The sequence below is a fragment of the Mytilus trossulus genome, chromosome 6 (genome assembly GCF_036588685.1).
Source record: "Mytilus trossulus isolate FHL-02 chromosome 6, PNRI_Mtr1.1.1.hap1, whole genome shotgun sequence".
Classification (NCBI taxonomy): Eukaryota; Metazoa; Mollusca; class Bivalvia; order Mytilida; family Mytilidae; genus Mytilus; species Mytilus trossulus.
Genome location: NC_086378.1, coordinates 76,217,770 through 76,242,425, shown reverse-complemented (window position 1 = coordinate 76,242,425; position 24,656 = coordinate 76,217,770). Strand labels below are relative to the sequence as shown.

Here is a 24,656-nt window from a genome sequence, read left to right as displayed (position 1 = left end):
ACTATATAAACTAAACTTTACCATTTTTTTCTTTTTGTTTTTTTATACAGTTGCATTTGGGTTACTGTCGTATTAACATTGTCTCCCATTGTCTTTAAATCCATGTACAGCCATATTTCAAAGGAAGTAATGTCTTCATGCATGGTTGAGTGTACTATAAACTATACTGTGTTGACATGCGTTATCATTGATACGATCATAATTATAAAACAACTTTTTCGGCCGTTAGTTTTCTCATTTGAATTGTTTTACATTTTCATGTCGGGGCCTTTCATGGCTAACTTGTGGTATGGGGCTTTGTTTATTGTTGAAGGCTGTTTGGTGACCTATAGCAGAGACGTGCAATATATATCTGCCTATAGTTGTTAGCTTATTTCTCATTGTTGGTCTCTTGTGAAGAGTTGTCTCATTGGCATTCATACCACATCTTCTTTTTATTATTTTTACACAAAACTCTGAATATTTCGAAAAAGACTAAGGATGTTCTACCCAAGAAATATATAATACCTTATTAGATGTATCCGTCAAAACCTTTCTGAATATTGGTTTTCCAATTCTCTTCAACCTCGTACCATATTTTTCCTATTATATAACTTTTTAGATTTGATAGTCTGATGGGTTTTTTGTAGACGAAACACTCGTCTGGCGTACAACAGTTTAATCCTAGGTATTTAGCAGGAGTTTATTCACCTTTTAAGGCAAATACCACAACCGGTACGTATAAATGTTTTACTAAATGTAATTCCAGTTATGACATAAAAGAAACCATTGAAAACGGGGCGTTTACTTTAATTGAGTGGTAATATAATATTTAATAAGCTAAATATATATAATAAAATTCTTTTTAATCTTTATATCGAAGGCATAAAACTAAGCTTACATTCACGTCATTTGATCTCTGGTGGATAGTTGTCTCATTGGCAATCATACCACATATAGCATTAATTCTATATTGTTGTAAAGATATTACATTTTAAAACTTAATGTACAAAAATAAACTTATAGTATCTGATATATTTATCATGATGCCTTTTAGCATCTGAATATGTGAGGTTTCCAATGTCTGTGTTTTTAAACTGCATAATAGAAAAAATATTAAATGTAGAAAACACTTCTCTAATAGAGACCATCAACAGCTGATATAGAATAGCAGAATTACAATTAAATCCGAGTATAATTAAATCTCTCACAATTTTCTCCTTTAAATTATTACGATTATATCCATGTGTCTTCATTCGGTGTGTATAAAAATAAACTAGCAAAAAAGCATAAGAACTGTTTATTGACCATATATATATAATTATTAAAAAAAAAAGCTAAATCTTATTTCATTATGTACAGTTTCTTCTTTTGTTTGTTGAGGTTACTGAAATAATTACGGCTAATTATAAATGACTTCCAAAAACAAATAAAGATGTTACAATTATGGCGAGTCATTAATGTACTCATAACAATATTTTTAGAGGTTTGTTCATTTATTATATTATTTATTCAAATATCAGTTATTGTTATTTATATTCAAATATATACAGATTTATACTTAGTGTCACTTTTGCCGTCTTTATGAGTTTATAGATACTTATGTAGGCAATTGAACCGAAGTTTGATTTTTTCGAACAGTCATGTGAGGCCATTTATTCTTATTCAATGTAGATTTCCCCATCCAATTTAAAACAATTCGGTACGATGACGAGAAATTTTACCCAACAAGAGCTATTCCATAACCAGTATAAAATATATAACAGCTATTTTGTGATTTAAAATATGTTTGAAATTTGAAAACTCCATATACTTAGTTTAAACATATTTATTAAGAGTGGATTGGGAAACAAGTTTTGCAACTTATAGTAATCCCTTTCCACTTTGCGGGTGCGAGTGCTGCCTTGTAGCGGCATTAGCCTACTCTTTTTCGAAATCTACAAGGGTGTCTTTAAAGTGCAAGAAATATATCTCTCTCTCTTAACACGGGTCAGCCATTTATCGTCCCCTACCGACCGACTATCATCGTTTCCTTAAGACCATACTCGCAAATGGTGTCAAGGGAGAGCCGAACATTGAGTTCCTGAAATTTTCATCCCAAACGGGAATCGAACCAGGAACCGTTGTGTTAGTAGACCGATGCCTTAACCACTACACCACGGCTCTATTCGGGTTAGTTTAGTCAGGCCAAACACACAATGTGTGACTGCATGTGTGCTTTGTGTTAGTTTCCCTCGATAAAAAATATGGTAGTTAGGATTGTGTTTTGCTGATATATTGTTTTACCTTGAGTACATGTTGAGGGCAGCGAATTTGCTAGTATACCAATACTGTCGATATAAAAAATTTGGGGCTATCATTTCAAGTCATACAGAACAATATGATAAGTAGAAAACTCTGAACACTGCATGTGGCTTGAATTCGTACTATTTCCCCATCATTAAGTTGATCTGTATATTATGTTGTTGTGATTGTTGCTATAGAAACTCATCGATGGAAACTACACATATATAGACAAATGCTAAAATATTTGATATAGGAGATAAAATTGAGAATGGAAATGGGGAATGTGTCATAGAGACAACAACCCGAACATAGAACATACAACAGCAGAAGGTCACCAATATAGATACATGTATCATGCAACGCACGTTTTTAATTTTAAATCCAAGTAGCGGCATATCACATAGCAAACGTATATGTATGACCTTTCAAAAACTGTCAGTACCAGACCACAATGAATATGATTACTATGAAATATAGAATACATGAATTTGTATAGAACTGATAGCAGAGATTGTAACATGGCTATTAATATTGTAATATTTGTATTTTTCTATCGTTTTTTTTTCAGTTTTTTTTTTCTATTGTTTGTTTAAATTTGTATTGCCACAAACATACTGTCAAATTTAAATAACAATAAAATTGATTTGATTTGATTATAAAATTACTTTGATAATTGAGTTAGGTTGGAGACAAAATAAGAGGCATAATGTGATGCTGATATATAATTAGTGTGGGTATATATGTATGAATTAGAACATTAAAATCATACGTTTATCAAGTGTCTTTGATCAATTCCAAATTTGATATGGATGTAAAATAATAAATATTTTTAATAACAGAACGAATACAGATGTCAAAAACAAACTAATAAACATTTCAGGGATGAAATTGAATTACATTTATATTTTAGATTATTAAAAAAGAAATATTTGTGATAACTCATGCCGAAAATCTATATAATTATATAATAATTGTTTTGCTTCTTTGGTCTTACTTTATAAACCATTTTATAATTTTTTTACAGATCTTCATGGTCACATTATTAGTAATTTCGTGTTTATAAAACTCAATTATGCAGTACATGTATTTTTGGAAGATGGACATACATTATATCTGTATTCTTATATTTTATCAAAATCTTTTTGTTATATTAATGAACATCGCAAGCCCAATTTGATAACCATTTACTGTGATATCCTTGTATTTGCTATTTAATTGAATATTTGAAAATAACTATTTATTTAAAATTTCGAGAATAAGATGAAAATATAAAAATCTAATAGGTAACTATGTTTAATTTTGTGAAATATGTATTCAACTTTCCACAATAACTATTGCAGCTATTGAAATTTTAAAATAACATTAAACTGTAATTCCTTCAAACGTTTTTGTTAATTTATTTATTTTGAAGTGATAAAAGAAAAGAAAAATAAAATAAAATGAATAAATTGTTCTTACATGTATTATTATAAAAATGCTCAGCAATTTTTTCCTTTCTAATAAATTTCACAAATACAATTTATTCTTTCTCATCAGAAAAGTTGCCGATTTTTTTTTTTAATCCATGATGTCATTAACAAAATAATTATTTGATCAGCAAACAAAGTTTAGATGAGATACACAATGTTTTTTCGATCATTATCTCTACAAAGTTTATGTTAAGAGGTGTACAGTTCTCAATTGCAAGATTTCTCCGATGCTGATACACGAAAGAGGCGGAGCTTAAATTCAAATCAGTAGCGGGCGGTGTTACGGAGTTACATCTGCCAGTCGGATAAATAAACGGCTCGTATTATTTTATTTGTTAACCAATCATTTTACAAATATCGCGTGGTATTCTTATTATTACGAACGAGTTTAACAAGATTTCAGACGAACAAATTCATTTCTTATTAATGTGCAAGCCTTTTGTTTCCGGGATATTTAATTTATTAATTTGTGGAAAAGTAGAATGTTTCATTTGAGAGTTTAGTGGATGCTGAATTAAGAAGAGAGATAGTATTACATTGTTTATCTAAATACTGTAGTTGTGCCGAAATATTTGTTGTTCTGTTGTACAGGACATGTCCTTTGCGCAGTTTGCTGCTTATCCATTCCCTGTTGGAACTTCCGTACCTACTACGCAGGTGAGATTTAATTTAACAATTACATACTTTTTAATTTGGCTAAATTGCCTTTACTTTTTTTTTTAGAAAAAATCTCTCTGTAAAAATGTATGTTCATTCTCAAACCATCAATATATGACCACAGTCAATTATTCTATTTATTAATTAACAAAATGTTTGATAATTGTGTTTCTTTTCAAGTATTTTATTCAAAAAGGTAGATTTTAAAAACTTTTAAAAACTTATGTCAAATTGTCCAAAAAAAATTGACTCAGTTTACATTACTATGTTATTAAATATCATATTTTTTTAATGTATATAACTGTTTTAATTTGTTTAAAATGTGTTCATTCAAAGTGACGTCAAATGTATTAATTTCGTTTTGACAAGACCCAGGAGTTTCTGTCTATATGCGGAAAAATACTTAATTCTAATCATATAAACATGCTAGTAACATGTGAAATTTAGTTTAATTTCAACAGAAGTTTGAAATTAACAGTAATTATATTTCCTTATCCTGCTATAGTCGTTAAGGTCACTTAAACGGACACCTGAGTGGTGAAATTTATGTTGTTTTTACAACTTTCGAGATACATTTCACCCTGTTGAAATGAGCAAACAAGACATTGATTTATCTCACGTGTGCACGAGGAAATTTATGATAGCTTTTAAACTACAGTGTGAGAAAAATATACGAAAAATGTCATTTTTATAAGTACATCTTTCATATGTTTTTGAAATAATTTTAACTTTTATGTAAGTGAAAATTCCGATAAAAACTTATGATTTAAAATTTTCCAGCTGTATTATTTTTCATGTCTATTTTGTTTTTACTTTGTTGTTTCTACTTAGTATATATATTTTCTCTAAAATTAAATCATACTTTAAACTTAACAACTTGATTTGTTATAAAAATCAAATATTTTAATTAAAGTTATTATTAATAATCTGTGACAGTCCTTCAAAATAATCAGATATATAATTATAGAATATCAAATATATCAACTGTTTTTAATTTTATATTAAGAAAGCAATCTTTTGGATGGACGTTGTCTCATTGACATCATATACCTCATCTTCTTATATATCTATTTTGAACTGAAATAAATGATTTTCCTAAAATGAAATTATTGCTTTTCTTGTAGATGTCTACCAGTACTAGTCCGAGTGGCCAGAGAGCTTGCTGTGAAAATGGCCGACCTATTATGACAAATCCACACACAGGGCAGACAATCTGTTCTTGTCAGTATGAATCAACATTGCTTAGTTATTCTAGGGTCCCAGGACTTCCGGAAGGAATGTTCGGAAATCCGGCATACGGAGCCGCACAGTATGTGCCCCTAGGTTCCGAAGGATCAGCTTTTTATTCACCTCTGGTTAGTTTATTTACATGCTTACATCACATGTTGATATATACCACATTGTTTATTTATATTTTTGTTAAATTGCTTTTACATACGGCAAATATAACATTTAATTCATGCATATTTGTACATGTATTTTTTTTCTAAGTGATTAAATAATTGTCAAAGTGACAAACAAAAAACTAGAAAGAAACGATGTATATTTATTATAATATTCTGATGACACTTGTGGCTTGTATAATACAATGTTCACATCATTTGACGAACCACAACCGTATTATTACGCACTGAATGCACTTTATCGTGGTAAAGACTTCCACCTGAAAAATCCTGGATCAGGTTATCACGCTTCTGTGTAACATAGAGTGATGAAATATAGGGGATTTATTTAATAAAAATAGATTAGGATCCATAGTTTCAATTTTGACCTTCTTATAATTTTTTATATTCTGTTGGTAATTGCCGATAGTATATTGTTGTGTATTGCAAATGTCATTTTCATCTTTAATCTTTACTATCGTAAAATCTTCTATCGCCACCGTAGCTCATTATTTACTCCCTGCTGGTAGAATTTGTTTTTCAACACTTGCTCTATAGTTCAAAAACATCTAAACCATCCGAAATGTTCAGAAAACAGAACTATAAGATTACCACAAACAAATATTTGTCATATAGTCGAAATTACTTCCCAGGGTGTAAATATCCAATTTACACGAAAACTTGTTGATTTTGTATGATTTCTTACTACGACACTACGGGTCACTTATTATCATTTACTTTCATCTGTGAATTTTCTCATTTATTTTAGACTAATACGACTTATGACGTTAAAGATGCACCGGAAGCTTGGAGAAGTTTACAAGCAGGAGCGGTGTTTCCGTATGATCCAGCAATGATGTACCCTTATGGAGCGGGGTTAGTACCAATATTTTTAGCAAAATATTTTGTTTTGTCCCTTTCTGAAAAAGCTCTGCAAGTCCCTGATAAAAGCATTATATATATTAATATACATAGTTGATGAAATATAGTCTTTTAGTTAATATTTGATGGTTTTGTTTTACATAGTTATCTTACTACAATCATGGACTTTTATGGTCAATATAATTACAATAAAATCCCCCGTACATGTACATTTATGAGACAAGCTATGTATCTTTGGGCAAGATATACAAATTTTTCGAATTAATTAATTTGTACAGAGTTTTATAGCTATATTTTATAAGCATTTACTAATTAGTATAATATGTAAGAGAAATACAATCTGTAGATGCTTTCATCTGTCAGTTACAGTCATGCTATGGTGTATGTTTCAATATTTTGTTTGACGTCCATCCAATTTTTTAAACTCCATCGCCTTTTTGTAAATTTTGTAAAACATGACACTATTATCGTTCATTCAATACCAATGATTCTTATTGTTATTTGTAACATCGTACACGTTATCTTTATGTGAGGTCCAATTTAAATAGAGGCCTTCAAAGGAAATTCGGATATAAGTTTTAAATTGTCCCTTTTTTAACAATGTAAGATGTATCTTCAAGATGCTTGAAAATCAGATTGAAAATATATTAGCGCAACCATAATGTTATTTTTTTGTCCTTTATAAATGTAAAGTGGACATTATTACTTGTTAATGTCTATTTGATTGAAAAATACGGACAGAACTTTCTCATTTACAACCCATACAATTAAAACCAATTGAAATTTGATTTAGGAATAATGTTTTACTCATTTGAGCATCCCACATTATTTAATTTTCCTACTACATGTGTTAAGTACATTTTAAAAAACGTTTGAAAGACTATGATTACAATTGTTGCTCATTTCGGATTCCCTCCGGGTTGAATACATCTGATTGTTGTCAATAATCTACCGGAAGTCATTCGAGTGTAAAGTTAATATCTTCATAACCAGAATAATTCAGTGATCCGCAAAATGTGATAAGTACCCCTGTCATACAAATGAACACATTTAAATAAAAGTATCAAGCTATATGGTTTATTCATGTAACGACATCTAATTTGAAATGCATTTTATTGCACTTTAATTCCGAACGGATCATTGGGTGCTATATTGTGGGTTGCGTTAGAGCAAACGGGTCTTTTTCTCTTTAACGATTTGTAAGGTGTTAGCAGATAAAAATGTGGCGTTTTAAAAAGCATAGACACAATTGAATAATAACAAACATTTTACAATCAGACAGTATTTTAAGGTCCAGTTATCTGTAATTGTGAATAATAAAATAAAACGGATAATATTATAGGAATATATTTATTTTTTCATTTTATATTAGATTTGATTCAAAGAATGCGTAATATGATTCCAAGCACAAAATTATTGATATAAGTGCATAAAAAAAATATTGGTCTTTTATATAGGTAATGCAGGGCTATTTACTTCTTCATCTTTCTATCTACTTAGTATACATTTGTTTTTATTTAATTCCTCTTTATCAATTCACATTTAGAAACTCAAAATGAACACAATTGCATTTCAACCCAAAATCTAGGTTTCTGTTAGAATCTCAGTAATCCCAAAAATTTTGTAACCTAAAAATCCATCTACTTACATTTCTGGAACAAGGGGAAACTTAATTACAATACCCTAAATAAAAATACCCAGTATAAAGTTTGGACATCTGTTAGGATTGATTCCTCAGAAGCCAATATATCATTTGTTTCATATAAAGAACCTAGATTAGACTGAAATTGAGGGTTTTTGAATATTCATTTATTACCATTAGCAAATATTTCTACAAATCAAAATTGGTAACGTAAAAATAGAGAAAAATTACAGTGTAAGGAAAAATAAGAATATACATATTTTAAGAAAACAACATTTTGTAAAATTTTATTTCACGAATCTACTAATATGTAAGTTACTTTAAGAATGACATAAATTTAAACAACTGATAGATCCATGAAAAAAATAAAATATTTTGTTTTTTATGAGAATAACAGTACATTTCCTTTTCATTTGACAAATGTTATTACTACAACTAATAAATGACAAATGTTGCGACACAATACCAAAATGCTGTAAAAGTGACATTTTCTGAACAATAGCTTATGGACAAAAAAAATGAGTAAATGAATCAGTTATGAATAAATGTATGAAATAGGTTTTTCTCAATCAGCAGAAGATTGATATAAATTTCTCGCTTGTATAAACATAATTCTGTGATCTGCTCGTTATATTTCGTTTATTATAATAATATTTATGCAATCTTGTTAAAATATATGTAGTTTATCATGTAATATCAACACATCTGTTTACTTATGAAATATCACAAATTATTAACAAAATATAATCTATGTAACCGGAACTTAAGTTAAAGCCAGCAAAAATAAGCCCAGTAAATTACACTTCCAGAACTAGCGGTTTTTATACAAAAAATGTTAATGTTGAGGTTTAAGAACACATAAAATCTTTATTGAAATGGTATAGCTATTACATTCTCGTTTTTTTACAATGTTTTTAACTGGTAACCTTAAATTTGACGTAAATGCGACAATTCTTTTTAATAACTTACTCTGGTATATCCGATTTTCGCCCTTTAAGGCCCTTTTTGAATCATTCCTTTCTTTTTCTTTTTCTAATCGCAAGGCTTTGTACTGGTACATTTGTAAATAACGATGTTTTTATTTGGCTATTACAGATATGGTGGTATCGATTTAAACGCTCGACGTAAAAATGCAACAAGGGAAACCACCAATACCCTCAAAGCTTGGTTATATGAACATAGAAAGAACCCTTATCCAACCAAAGGAGAAAAAATCATGTTGGCAATTATCACTAAAATGACTTTGACACAAGTATCTACATGGTTTGCTAATGCCCGACGACGATTGAAGAAAGAAAATAAGATGACTTGGTCGCCACGAAATCGGTCCGACGATGGTACTGAGAACGACGATATGGACGATGATTTCGACAACAAAGAAAACACAGACAACCATGACAGATTATCTGACGAAAATTCAAACAAGATAGGCAGTGACATCTCTGATGGACGTAAGTTAATTTCAAAATACATAAACTTTTTTTTCAAACTTCAAATATTTTATTAACACTATACTTGTTGTGAAAATGTCTATTAGAGCTTCAACAATGTCGCCAAGGTTGCTCCCTGTGTTATTAATTGCTAGAAACTCAGAAAATCTTTTGAGTAACTAAGAAACTTTAAGGTTTACATATAAAGCTCTAGTTTACAGAATACATGAAAGCGTTCTTAGCTGTTGCTGTTCAAATATATATACGGACTTCGGTTATATATTCATTTTCTTATGGGGAAAAGCAAATAGTCTATTTTAGTTTGAATGTGTATATCAAAAATTCATGACAAGACGACTTTAGCCTTTTGCATCTGCAAAATAAAGCTGTGCGATTTCTCTTCATCTATCCGAATACACGAAACTTCCAATAACCACTTAAAATGATTAATTTGTTTGTTGATTAATATTTTTGCCACTTTTAGAATTAATTTTTATGACACATCAGGGGCCAAACTTTAATTATTTTCTTCAAATCATTTCAGTAATAACGAAGCGATTAAGTCATTTAATCTTAAATATTACGCGAAAATTAAAATATTGAAAAAATATTAAAACGTCTAGGTCTGATTCATGTGCTTGCCCTGAGTAATTAATTCATCAGAAAATTGTATATCGGACTTTGAATCGAATGAACAATTCACAGTTAACATCAAAATTGTCATGACAAGGGTTTTATATTCGTGGCTAAAGGGTCTACAAGAGACAGCGTAAGAACATATCTCTTAATCGGTGAGAAATATTCGTTCCACAATGATGGTTGCATAGCAAAATGCTTCGAGGGAGAAAGCTTACACCAGATTAACTAGAGAGATAAATAATTTTTGTGAACATTTATTGTTCACGGTTATCATTATAAATAAAATGCAATGTTGATTAAATGCAGTGACATTGTGAAGCAGAATTCCGATCACAGATTCTCTAAATATTACAGCTTCATCTTTGTATAACTCCTACCATTTTTATTGGCTTCGTGTTTAAGTTTATATTTAAGTGCGATAATCTAATTTGTTATTTTAAAAGATTTAAAGGAAATAAATTATAAAATATTACCTTTTGTCTATTTTTTTTTATCGTTTTTATATCAAAAATATGAATTCTTACAAATATAATTTATTGTTGCCTGTAAGATATAAAAACCATTAAAAGCCTAACTAGATCTGTTTAGTGTTTACGATGTAGAGGTGCTATTTGAGGCAAAAAATAGCTTTTATAGCAAAAACTCGGCAATAAGTAACATTCTTTCTAAAGAATATGTAGGATTTTTTGTATGTTTGTTGCCTGTATTTACTTCAAGAAAATAGCTTTCTAAGTGTTTGTTTATAACAAAGAAAAGAAGACTATACAAATAGCTTCCGAATGATTCATCAAGCCAGCTAGAGTTTTTTTTCTCAATATTTGACAATCGGCCATGTTTATACTCGGGACACCTCATCATCTTTCCTCAATACTTGACAGTTAGCCATGTTATGTCTCGGGACACCTGCTACGTAACACTGCCTATTTATTTTAATGTTTTACTTTGATAAATAGTTGTAACATATTTTATCATCCATATTGAATTACATTATTTTTTACTCTGACAGGATTCATTATATTATCAAAAACATCTAAAAAAAAAAATCAAGTTTAGTTTTAGTAGTTACTGCCTGCAGCTATTGGTGCTTACATCTTTATTGTCTTGTTTTCATGCGGTTCATATCTGCTTTCCAATGATGAATCCATGTGATTTGGTAGCTTCTGATATTGTACATGTAGTTTCTATTGATTCCATGTTATCATGGTTTTACGTTTATGGTCCCATGCGCATTCCTATCTCACATCCTTTCCCTTCACATGTGAAGCAGGATCTGCTTACCCTTCCGGAGCAACTAAGATCATCCCCGGTTTTTGTTAGAATTCGTGTCTATAGTTTTCTATGTTGTGTGTTTGTAGGCTGTTGCTTATTTTTGATCATTTTTCGTTTTCTGCTATGGCATTGTGATTTCGTTTTCTGCTATGGCATAGTGATTTCGTTTTTCCCCTCTGTTTTAATTCATAATTGATTTTGTTCGACTCAATTTGCAACATACATTGTATTTAAAATTTTGATTTGGTGAATTTCTAGTTTTTGACTATGCATCAAAACTTGCCATTATAGAAGTTAAGCTAAACAAGAATGAAAAAAAATATCATATTTTAACAGCGAATGCTTGTTCTCAAAACAAAGAGAAAGCAAGTCCACGTATAGTTAGAACTATAAGAGACTCGAATATAATATCAAGATTATGTTCTATACTTGCCTTTTTCACTACAATATAAACGTTAATATGAATTTTACATCTCTGTGAACTGATGCCAATATTTATATATAAATGAACTATTCATGCACGCATGCAGAAAACAGACATGTTGTATGCTAAGTATGTGTACAAACATGTTGCCTGAATATATTTTTTAAATTTCTAAATATAAACTTGTTTATTCAAAGCTGTGCACGCGTGACATTTATTTTTATAATTTGCTAAATGATATTTTCCTTACTTTCATCTTTTTGCTAGATATTTTATTTTTTTCTCAGCTTAAACGCTTAAATTGCCCTTAGATGCGTCAAATATAATATTTGGCAATATGAACATGAAAAGTTAGTGGAAATTATCCTTAGATTACAAGGGAACAGATGACTAAAGAAAGTCTAGCAGAAATAAATCTTGTTTTTTGTTTTTTGTAAATAAATGTTTGTCATATATTTCTGGTAACATTTTGTACTTGTTAGGTTAACATCAGTAAACATTACAAGTCTACACACGTGTATGTACATAGAATAAAAATATTCACTCATAAATACATTACACGATTTCAAAGATGACCGCTCTTATGTATTAACATTTACCCTATTAACTAACGTGGTTTGGTTTTGTCCTTGATACATATTGAATGTCATTGGCCTTATTTGTTATATACTAAAAAAAGTATTGTCTTTTAATATGCACGAAATATTTGCCACCGGACGAAAATCAAATAACAATTGACCAATCTGATGTGTATATATAAGAAGAAGTGTTTTATAATATTTTATTAAGGGTATGAATATGACAGTCATTCTCTGAATTGATAATTTTCAAAATATGCAATGTGAAATTTAATGTTCATGTCCCCCATCATTGTACACCTTAAGGCTGCATTATATGTACTGTTTTTGCGTAGGTTCCTAAAATGAAAACTATATGAAAGATAGAGCAATTGTTCATTACCATAATTCTGCATGTTTAAACATAATTTGTGTTGTTTTTTTATGTTGAATCTTGGGCTGAATCAAATCTCTTTATACCTTGAATTGTGGTTGCAATAAGAGACTGTTAGGACAATACCTTTGTTTTTTAATTTTGCAAACAATTATTCTATATTTTTATGAAGTATTATACTCAATCGGTAGGTGATGATTTTCATCTTTCACTTATATACACTTAGTATACACGTCTTTTTACAAGAGATGCATGCAAGTGTGATCTCAAATCCTTAATCCCAAATACTGTGTAAACAAAAATACATCTGATTCTATAAATAGGAATACTTGCATATGGCATTAAAAATCAATTTAATAATTAAACTTCTGTTTATTTTTGACTGCTGTTGATATCTATATCATTTGCCTACTATAATTTCAAAAGAATTTTCCAAATTTTTAAAGTTTTTTTTCTTTGGTATTTCATTTTAACGTATAAACTTTTTTAAGAAAACAGCAGGATTCCAGTTCTGAACAGACATCAAATATATCACACTTCAAGTAAAAATCTGATGATAAAATCTTCTTTTTATAATTAACCTTTTCATTTAAATGGAGTGTCATTTCGTCTGGACGTTTTGACAGTTTGAAGATATGGAAAGTTAGGAACGTGATACAAAGTGTAATTCGTACTCTTCATTTCGATTGTGTGAATAACGTTGTTTCACGCGAGAATAAGATCGGATTCCAATCCCACGGTATTAAAATGGTTTCGCGCGTGCACTGTTCATTTAACAAAAAGCGATACATTGATAATTTCTTTTAAATTATTTCTTTTCCCAAACGTCGCATGGTCATAGATTTGGATGTCATTGATTTAATTTTAATTCTATTCTGACATTAATCTATTTCCTATGTTAAATAGTCCTTCTACCATTTTCCGCATCATTGAAATGTATTTATGTTCATAAACTGTGTAAATTTCACATTATCTCTCTATTAAGTTGCTCATACGATGCCTAAATGAACATTAATTTTATTTTGTTTAATTGTTGTGTCTAAAATGAAACAAAATACCATTTAACACCAAACAAGTGTTTGTATTATTCTGTATTAGCCATTATCAAGTTAAGTGATAAGGTTAACATTTGTAAAACAATAACTTCAATGGCGTTTTACATATTTATGGACCGTAGCACTGTTTAATTATGCTGGGAAAATACTATGTTTCCCAGAAAACTGTTAGCAAATAGTCATGTCTTTTAGATTTAAACGAACATAAAAAAGAAAATAAAAATCATCCAAAAACTGGGATGATTTTAAGAATGAATTATCAGAGAGAAACAAATAAAAAATATAAATTATAGGTACTATTTTTTTTTATAATAATTGATACATTTGATATCTAAATTTTTCGCAATAAGTGAAACAATATTAATTTCAAAAAGTAGATACAATTTTCCACGCTTAATACTGTCTATTATATTTTGTATACCATATTTATAAAACTGTGCTGAAAAACTAATAATGGCTTGATAAAAAAAATAAACAAGATATATACTGCAATAAAAGCACAGTTATTATGTTTTGAATTTTGCTAAATGGGTTTGAGAATTTTTTGTTAGTAATTTATACACTTTTTGTCTTGTATTTTTACATTCAATAATTTAGATCATAAAAGCTCTCTTTGCGACAACAAAATGTATAACCCCATATCAATTTTGTTTGCCGTTTTAAAAAATACATTGTGCTATAAGTGCTGGTTTAGTTACTAGGACAAGCAACTTGCAGGAACCTGTACTAATATGGAAATATTACCGATATCTGAATAAAATATCGATGCATTAACTGTTTCTTAATAATTCAAACCGGACACGTGCATTCTATAATACATCAAGGTTAATGGTCATGCTTTCGTTATCAGCCTTACGCAAGGCATGCATCCCAACTCGTTATAGTAATATTATACGCGGATAATTATTCCCATGGCTTCTTTTGTTGTTAAAAGCATTCAAATTTTGATAGACAATAAAACTTTTAAAGAGAAAAATGTTAAAATGAACGGGTATGTAAAAGCGAAATTTATAATGTAAAAAGAAATTGCAAATGAGAACAAAAATAGGGAAAAAGATGAAAAAATAAATGATTCACACAGATGATGAGCTTATAATTGTTTAACAAGTTTTCCAGACTGATAGCCAATGTATAGAGAATGAATAAAAGAAAGAGTGAAAAGTGCACCTTTATTTTATTTTCCACTCTTGATGGTGTTTAGAGTAATGATGTATTTAACAAACAAAAAATAAATGGAAAGTGATGATATTGTCTTTGATACCTAGCAAATCCATGATTATTTTCGATTATTTGATTATTCATGCATAAGTCGAAACATCAGACTTCTAAAGGCGAAATAATGAGAATTCTTGTCACTTAACCATACGAACATTTATATGAAATTGCTCAATAATCATTCTAGCGGCAAATTAATTTTTATTCATTGCATAAATACAATTTTTGAATCTGTTTCTCTTTATGATTTTTGTGACAATAACTTGTCGACAGTAATATTTTTCCCCGATACACAAAGTTTTTGTTGACAATTACTGTTCAAATATTTCTGATTACCGCCTATTGAAACAATCTGTTTTCGCTTGTCCTTATGGTGATTGGGTTTTTAATTCAATGATACTTTTATTTCTACTTTTATCATTAACTACCATCAATAGCCCTTGATGATGGTGATGATATCTTTTAGCTTAATTGAATTGAATAATGCACATTTTATGCTGTTCGCTCGATTTGTTTACCGAACGGATGAAGCCAGCTAATAGCATGTTTCACAACACTATCGGCAGACGACACAATGCGCTGTCGCAGCCGGACAATAGAAGAAAATGATAGTTCATTTATCGAACGCTGACGTTTATTCAGAAAATGAAATGCCATTAATTTCTCGTAATTTGTTAAACATATCGTTTTGTTATATACTTTCATTTTATAATCAGTTTTGATTAATGATGGCTCATTGGCGGTCCAAGGTACACATAATTTCGATTAAAACTAAACCTAAAAAGATAAGATCTAACATTAATTTTCTCTTTCAAATATTATCGACTAGTTCATTAAACAACTAAAAATATGGTTTTAACAATAAGTGCTGCCGTCATAAAATCATGAGAATGAAAGTACAAATTATAGCTATTATTTACAAAAGCTATGTTTCTACTTTGAAGGTTTTTGTATATAGTTTATAACAAATAACTAAATTGTACGATGAGCTAAATTGTCTCAAATAATAAATTGTTTAACGTTTCAAAGAAACGAATAAAAAATATGTAAACGGATTTGATTGTTTAAAAGATGACTGCAACCCACGGTATGACATTTATGTTACCTTTCCCCTTTCCGCATTGAAGAAGAAAAAGTTATCATGTACCTTAAAATCTCTTGCCACCTTTTCTACTTAGTTCATGTATAATTTAGTTTTGATTTTCACATCGTGGCCGAACATGTATATACGTATTTGTTCCAGTCATATATGGGACGGACGAAAAAGTAGTAATTTAACTTTCTAGACCATGATATATAAGCAAGCATGTTATTATTTACTTCATACAGCTAATTTGATGTATGGTTATGATGTATCTTTCTTTTTTCAGATAAAAGATCATCAGAAGATACAAAAGATAAAATCATAAATGTTGATGAAGATGATTCTAATCTTAGTTTCAAAGATTTTGATGACCTTGACCCTGTTGGAAACGAATCCGATTCAGACATTAGTGAACATGGAAAATTAAATGACAGGTTATCTCCCGTGTCAAGCACAGATGGCGACACAAGACATAAGGACTTGAAATCTGCAAGAGTGAACGATAGTTCTACATCGTCTGAAAACCAACATAAAGCAAATACTCCAGAAGCTTCTTCCTCACAAAACAGACCAAAAATATGGTCGGTGTCAGAATTTCTTAATACTCCTAAAGAAGATGTTTCACAGTCAAAAACAGGTTCAAGTAGTACCATTATGAATGCAATGAGCAGGTCTTTAGCAAACGCGGGAAATTACTTTTACTTGCAAGCCAACAACCATTCGTTACCTCACGGGAGATATAGTGCATTCGGAGCCTATCCACATCTATCTCTGTCTCATACAACACTTTCATATCCATATTCTCTCTCATCACACACAACCTCGAAGTCAAGTTTATCTAGTCCAACGGAAGTGCATTCTGATTCAGACAATAGTGACAAACTTAGGTCACGAAATGGACTATTCTCTCCAGCAAGAGATATCGATACCGTCAGAAGCACCACGAAAGTATAATTTTTAATTTAAATAAATGTCTTGTCTTTATTTATAAAATATATTTTATTTGATTAAAACGTTGTTTGTCCACTGAATTGTAAGATTTTTTAAAGCATGCTGATACCATTTGAATGTTTGCCTGTTTTATAAAAAATGGAAGAAAAAAGACACTTCAGTTCGAAAAACTTGTATCACTACATCAACACAACAAGAATTGTATAAGTAAAACCAAACATGTAAAGATCAACAAAAAATATTCACCCTTGAGTCTTACATAAGTTGTGAAGTAATTTAACAAAGTCGCTGAAATAACTGCATGACAGCAACACTCTGTTCTCATTAAACAACAAAAACAGTATGGCGACGGTGACACAAAATAACAAGACTGTAATACATACGTAAGTTGTGTAGTTCACCAAACAAAAGAAAGTTAGTTGTACGATTAGATACATACTTAGCTATTATGAATAAAAGGAAATTTAAGGGAAAATTCCATCCATGCGACAGCAGTTATCAATACAATAAAACCACCATAGTAGCAACAACAAAATTATTCTTAAAACAACATTTGTTTGATAGTTAAACATTTACATCATCAAATAAAAAAGAATAAGTTCATATACATGTATATGAAAAGGCATTAAAGTTATATGTTTGTTCGTCGTATACCATAACCACCTCATTACCAAAATAGGAGCAAGCAAGTAATACATGAAGTTGATTAAGATATCGCACTTTTGTACCTTCATTCTTCAAGTTTGGACTAAACAATTGTTTTAAGGTAACTAGATAAAGGCTTATGTAAGATGTATATCATAAATAACATATGCAGTGTTAGATTTCTAGTATAGAATGACAGCCATATCTTCAAAGAAGCCCATGAGTAAATGATATGTATAAAAGGCGGCTCCTTCCAAGTATAATGTTCCGCTGAATGCTAAATACTGATATCAAGCAACCACACTTAACTTAGATCATACATTTTTGCAAGGAAATAGCGGCTGTCGAAAACCTATTTTGGCTATAGTAACTGAATTGTAAAGTCGTTAGAAAGGCAATTGACTAGACATTTTAAATTTTGAAACGGAACCAATGTTTGATCTAACTGAACAATGAAATAGTAGGGGTGGTGTTATAAAAAGCAACTTCTAGTATGTGTTGGTATTATTATTACTAATTTCATAACTATTGAATATTTGTCAAGAAACAATGATTTTGCTACGAAGACATCATTTTGTTTCATTTCAATTCTGTATTCTGTGGTGCTATATTTTTGTAGCTTTCGATAACACATCCGAATGGTCAAAATATATTTTACAAAACGTCAAGGCGTCATCTTTCTGTTCTCCCGAACATTTTTACAAGGGTGTCCTTGATAACACATTTATTTTCATACAGATGTGTACTATCGTTTACCTGTTTGGAATTAAAAAACGATTGCATATTTTTTTTGATAAAGCATCAACATTAATCTGTTGAAAAACAATGCTGCTCTGAAAAGGTGTAGATACCATGTTTGAAATTCTTAATGCCATGCATGTGTTTCGTCTACAAAAGGCCAAATAAAGTACAGAGTTGACAAGAAACAATATAAAGTACGATAGTGTAAAAAAGACGAACCTTATATAATATATGCTCACGAACACCCATTAATACAACAACGCACTATCATAAAAAGGGATACCAAGAGTTCAACCAAACACCAGGAGTCAACAAAAAACAGACAATAGATTGGTAAAAATAAATGGATATAAGATCAACAACAGTCCATAATCACAGATGAGAAAACTTTTAGCTACCCACATATAGGGCTGAACTTAGGCTCTCCAGACGGATCAGTAATACTTGCTTCACTACAGTGATACTATCCATGTTACTGGTGTTAACATATATTTTCGAGTCATATCCATTAATATGACAGACTTTTTAGTTGAATTAAAAATCATATTATATTGTCAGTGATGCTATGAAATAAGTGGTACGATTTCAAATGATACGTTTTATTTTGTAAGTTTTCTATATTCTTTATTTTTATCAACATAACATATACTGGTAGCCTTACTTCTTGATTTAATTTGTGTGTTGGACTGTTGGTAGACTTTATTATTCTCGTTTGAATTGTTTTACATCTGTAATTTTGGGGCCCTTTAAAGATGATTATGTGGTGTGGGCTTTGCAGGACGTACGGTGACCTATGGTTGTTAATTTGTTTGTCTTTTGGTCCCTTGTTGAAAGTCGTCACCGTCACTCTAATTGGCAATCATGCGACATCTTCTCATTTTGTAGTAGTTGTAGGTGATTTGTAAGGGTTCTTCAGCTATCTATTCATATATATAATAAGCGATAAATAGATATTTTTCAATAAAAATAGGATCATGTTTTGCATTATTTTGTGGTTGATGTGCTATTGTACACTAACATTTGTTTAAAGGCATCTGATATCCATTGTTAATACAATACGCTGTATATAGTCAACAAGACAAATTATTTAATATACAGTGTTTAATATTTTAGCCTAACAGAGACTTGAAAGTTCATTAACATATGTAATGTATATTAAACACGATTATTTGTATTCATAATTCAGGATATTGAAACACCTTCTAGCCAATCCTTGCTAAACATCGAATTATGAGATAAAGATGTAAAAGCTATGTGTTCATGAAACGAAATCATCCACATCATTGCATATGACAAGTTTTTAGAACTGTTCACGCCAAGTGATGAAACAATAACAACAGGTCACCCTATACTTACATAAGGATCGGATTGAGGTGTGATGTCGTTAGTCAACATTTGTAAACTAAACGATGCAAGAACACACGTGCTACAATAGATTTTTAGCTTATAAGTAGCTAAACTTATGTTTTACTTTCAAGACGCAAATGTTGCGGTTTCAGCTAACAAAGCTCCAAAGCAATACGTCATTTTCTTCCATTCACTGTAACATTTTTTTGTTGAAAATTTGCATAAACACAGCGGTTTCACATATTTAGTTTTTTTATATTCCGTTTAAAACTATGACTAAAATGTTCGTATTTCATTTTAAAGATTTATTATGCCAATACAAGCAGCTTTATCTGTTATTGTATTGAACAGCTCATATGTGATTTTATTTTTAATTCTGAATTAGTGGAAATATTTAACTTCGTGGTCAGCCTTTATCATAAAACTATTTGTAAGGTGATGTTATGAGATAGATATGAAAAAAACAAAAATGTAGATTGATTCAACGAGGGCCACTTCAAAAATATGACACAAAAGAACATCTTGAAACTTAGCAGCTTTATAGTTTTGAAGGAAAAAAACTCATATGGAATCAATTGTGGATGCAAATGAATGTAAACGCAATAAATCGTAGATTACTAATTCTAAAACATTAACATAAGTCCGAGTAAATAAAGGCAACAGTTTATAGTATACCGCTGTTCAAAATTCATAAATCGATTAAGAGATAACAAGTCCGGGTTACAAACTAAAACGGAGAAAAACACATCCACTATAAAAGAAAACAACGGAACAACAGAAACACCGAAGTGCAACAAAAATAAACGCCAACATATATATACAAACGAAATATTTGATAACAATATTCCTGCCACTGGGTAAAGGACATTTATACCAACATTGACATTGGATAAGACTATTCAAGTTTTGTTAAAAATAATATTAAAATATTTATAAACTAAGTAACATAATTTAGAATAAAATTCAGAATGGAAATGGAGAATATGACAAAGAGACAACAACCCGACCATAGAGCTGATATCTAGCTTTGTCAATGCGGAAATATTGACTTTTTAAGAGGACAAAAATAAAAAACTGGATGCCGTAGACTGATAAATGCAGAATTGTTCGTTTTCGAACTGCAATTTTTTCAGATGGGATTATCGAAATGGGCAACGATGCAAACACACACAATAACAGAACAAACCAAAGGATATATTCAACAAATATTCCCAAATAGTGAAAATAGTTAAGTTTGCTTTTTACAACTTCGATGATAAAAAAGCATAAGGAATGAAAACAACATTATGAACATGTATATTACGAAAGATTTAACATTTAAAATACAAGGTTTAGGTTGTAAAGACACAAAGTATCCACAAACAGTCTATTAGATAGCTGGACAGCACCGTGGACAATGAACCGACCCGTCCTTTGAATAATACTTAAATAGTTCACGTATTTCAAAAATTTCAAGATTCTCGGAAAATCTATTTATTCTGTCACATGAACCTTCTAATCATAAAAAACAAATATTTATACGAGGGGGAATTAAAATGACTTATAAAAAAATCAGCAACCTTTGTACACTTTTTATATTCCTTTGTAGAAAATAAGCTCAATTAATAAATCTCTGATCATCGAGATTTGACGAGATTTTATTACTCCCCCTGCGTGAGTTTGTGCGAGCTGTTTAAATTTCATTACTTAAACATGTCTAATACCATATATTTTATGACAGATTATCTACAAGTTTGGCATATTTAAACAGATTGGCATGAACTGAAAACTCGGCAGCTGTTGCTTAAACAGTTTCTGGTATGTAAAATCAGGATTAATCCTTTAACTAGCGGCCCAATAACAACACAGTAAACCACTACCATTGTTAATGCTCTTGTTTAAATAATAGCTGCGAATGAAGTTTTAATTTTTACATATTCCTGCGTTCAAAGGTCTAACTATAAACTCGTCAGAGATGGTTTGATTTGAAAGGCGGGATTACTTAATAACAGTTAAATCATTGGATATTGGCTTATTCTTGCTTTCATTGCTCTTCAAAATAAAATTCTTCCATTCAACACTAATACGTCTTAAATTAACATACAAACCCAAATGGGGATGAAACATGTGTTTACAAAATCCAACAGTTTTCCATTGATTATATGATTTAAGGTGTCTAAAGTAGCGTTTACGAGAATTTGACTAAACCGTGTATTGTAGTTTATATAAAATTAGGAGACACACCTGTAAGAGATTATGGCTACTGACCTCTCAGTATCGCAAAATGAGTTTGCACCAAAAGCTAAGGGAGCGCATACTTGGCGAACTTCTTCAGTAGACAAGTAACTGCTTCTTGATGTACTAAAATAAATGACAACTTAATCTGATTTATGCAGCAAATTTACATAAGACTTTTGTACTTTCTTGTGACTTGATTTTAAATTCTACCTATACAATTATGTATATGTGTAAAGTGCATTTGATATTAACGTTTACATGATAAAGGGCCAAGTTTTTTTTATTGATCCTATAACGCGTCATAGCATTTGTTTTCTATCGTTGTATCGACCATTAGGTTTTCGGAAGTCATAACACCTGCATCTAGTTTTGAGACTTATGAGTTTGAATATACTGTACTGCTGGTACCATTCGCCTCCCTTCTATCACCTTACAAATTACTAGGTTTCGGTATTGGATTACATTTATACAATATATCCAGATTGACATAACAAAGATCCATGCAATTACTTCTATTAAAAACTTCGGAAGATCGAAAACATTGTCATCAAAATAATGGTGCAATCCAATTTCCATCTTGACCTTAATATTCACAGTTTGAATTTGATTTTACCAAGGAATTGTTTTTTCTCCACAACTATGCGACCTTTTGAAACTATATTGATGAAGCAATGTCTCGATCTTTCAATCACTTCCAGGTAAAATTCTTCGATCCATTCGTTCTGGGACAAACGTTTATATTTGAAAAGGGTTAACAGCAAATCTGACTAAGTGCACCAAGGACCTGCCTCAATTAAAGGAATGATAACTTCACTGAAACGCTTAGACCTCAGACTATTTTATTGTTTACGTTTTTGTCTTCACTTGACAGTTCACAAACGTTCGCCTTTAGTGTTCCTGATTTTTTTTTATTCCGGAAACATTTCTTTAACAAGACCTACAGAACACCTGCAATATAGTCTAAAGTGAGGGACCACCAGACCGTGGACAGAATTCAAAAGAGAGAAAAATCAACAGTCTGATTTATGCTATCTAAAACATCTGAAAAACAAGTTCATAACTTCGGAGAGTGGTGTTTGAGCACAAAACAAGAACAATACTTAAAACAAAACAATAAGGTCTTTCCTTGCGTAAAGGAAAACCCTTAATTATTGGAATGAACTTGAAATAACAGATCCAGACGTAGCAAAGAAAAAACTGTAACAAAGAAAAAGACAAATGTCAATCAAGGAGTATTCATCTTTTCTTTAAAAAGCCTGCAAAAAGTTATTCCAAGCAAATAAACATTGATTCCCAAAACGAAAATATCAATCAGATCACATCCAACGGATTTAATGTAAAAACGTGGAAAAATACAATAAGAAAAAAGTTTTAGTTTGTCAAAACATAAGTATCGACAGCTGTATAAGTATTCATAAATGAATATAAAAATATTACATATATTTCATTTATATGTTTTGATTTAGTAAAAACAGACTAGGTTATGTCACATGCATTTTTGGATTATCCAACGAATCGAGTAAAAAGGTTCTTTTGGAAGTTCTAAAACGATGATCTTTCTATCAGTTGTAGCTATTGTTAAATAAACGACATATAAAAGTTGTTGGTCCAAGTATCACAACAATGTATCTCTTTTAAATACATCGATTTGTCACTAGAATTTAAAGTAAGAATTATTGTTATTTTATATAAACGAACAAATAATGAGTTGACACATAACACACCTGTTCACGTCTTGTTTACAATAAAACGTTACGAAGTATACAAGATTATTGTTCATTTTAACCAAGATAAGTATGGAATTTCACACTTTTTGACAAACCAACACTTCGGATTGTCATAATAAATAAATAAAACACGAAGCCCGAGATGGACACAGCTGAGTATGGACATTTTACATTTTTCTTTTGTCTAATAATAATCGTTTATATGCCAGAAAACTTTTGAACTTAGGCGTCAAAATAATTGTTTTACAAGATAATATAGGAGTTTGTCAGCAGTGGGATAAAAAATGACCCTCAACACCTAAACCAACGTCTCGTTTGTTAATTGGTAGTAAATGTGTCAGTCAGAACTGACCTTTCATATATTATCTTCTTATTATACCAGAAGCTATTTACACGGGAAGTCGCCAATAAATTATAATTTTAAAGGATAGTTATACGGTATACAGCTAAAGATAGTGCACATATTATAATTTCTAAGGAAATGTATATATACGGTGTATGATAAGCTTCATATAGTGCCCAAGGAACAGGAAAATGCTTCCTGCTTAATTTCATGCATACTTTCATTACGCATAGTTTAAAATATCAATATAAAACAAAAAGAAGCTTTGTAAGACATAATATGTGTTGAATCTGTTTGATTGTCAGCAATGTCAAAAGTGCT

General features: G+C 30.3%; 1 protein-coding gene across 1 annotated transcript; it reads left to right on the top strand.

Moving 5' to 3' along the window:
- Nucleotides 1-4,109: 4,109 nt before the first annotated feature.
- Nucleotides 4,110-17,391, top strand: LOC134721864 (homeobox protein araucan-like). The gene is made up of 5 exons (XM_063585125.1): nucleotides 4,110-4,391; nucleotides 5,516-5,746; nucleotides 6,543-6,649; nucleotides 9,393-9,748; nucleotides 16,651-17,391. Exons 1-5 carry the CDS (start codon nucleotides 4,329-4,331, stop codon nucleotides 17,316-17,318), a joined length of 1,425 nt encoding a protein of 474 aa, XP_063441195.1. The 5' UTR covers nucleotides 4,110-4,328; the 3' UTR covers nucleotides 17,319-17,391.
- The last annotated feature ends 7,265 nt before the right edge of the window (nucleotides 17,392-24,656 follow it).

What these genes read in the sequence shown, in the direction of transcription:
- LOC134721864 (XM_063585125.1), top strand. Translation starts at nt 4,329, where the DNA reads ATGTCCTTTGCGCAGTTTGCTGCTTATCCATTCCCTGTTGGAACTTCC. An exon ending in CAGCTTTTTATTCACCTCTG is followed by an intron (nt 5,747 to 6,542) that starts GTTAGTTTATTT and finishes CATTTATTTTAG; the next exon opens with ACTAATACGACTTATGACGT. An exon ending in CAGTGACATCTCTGATGGAC is followed by an intron (nt 9,749 to 16,650) that starts GTAAGTTAATTT and finishes TTCTTTTTTCAG; the next exon opens with ATAAAAGATCATCAGAAGAT.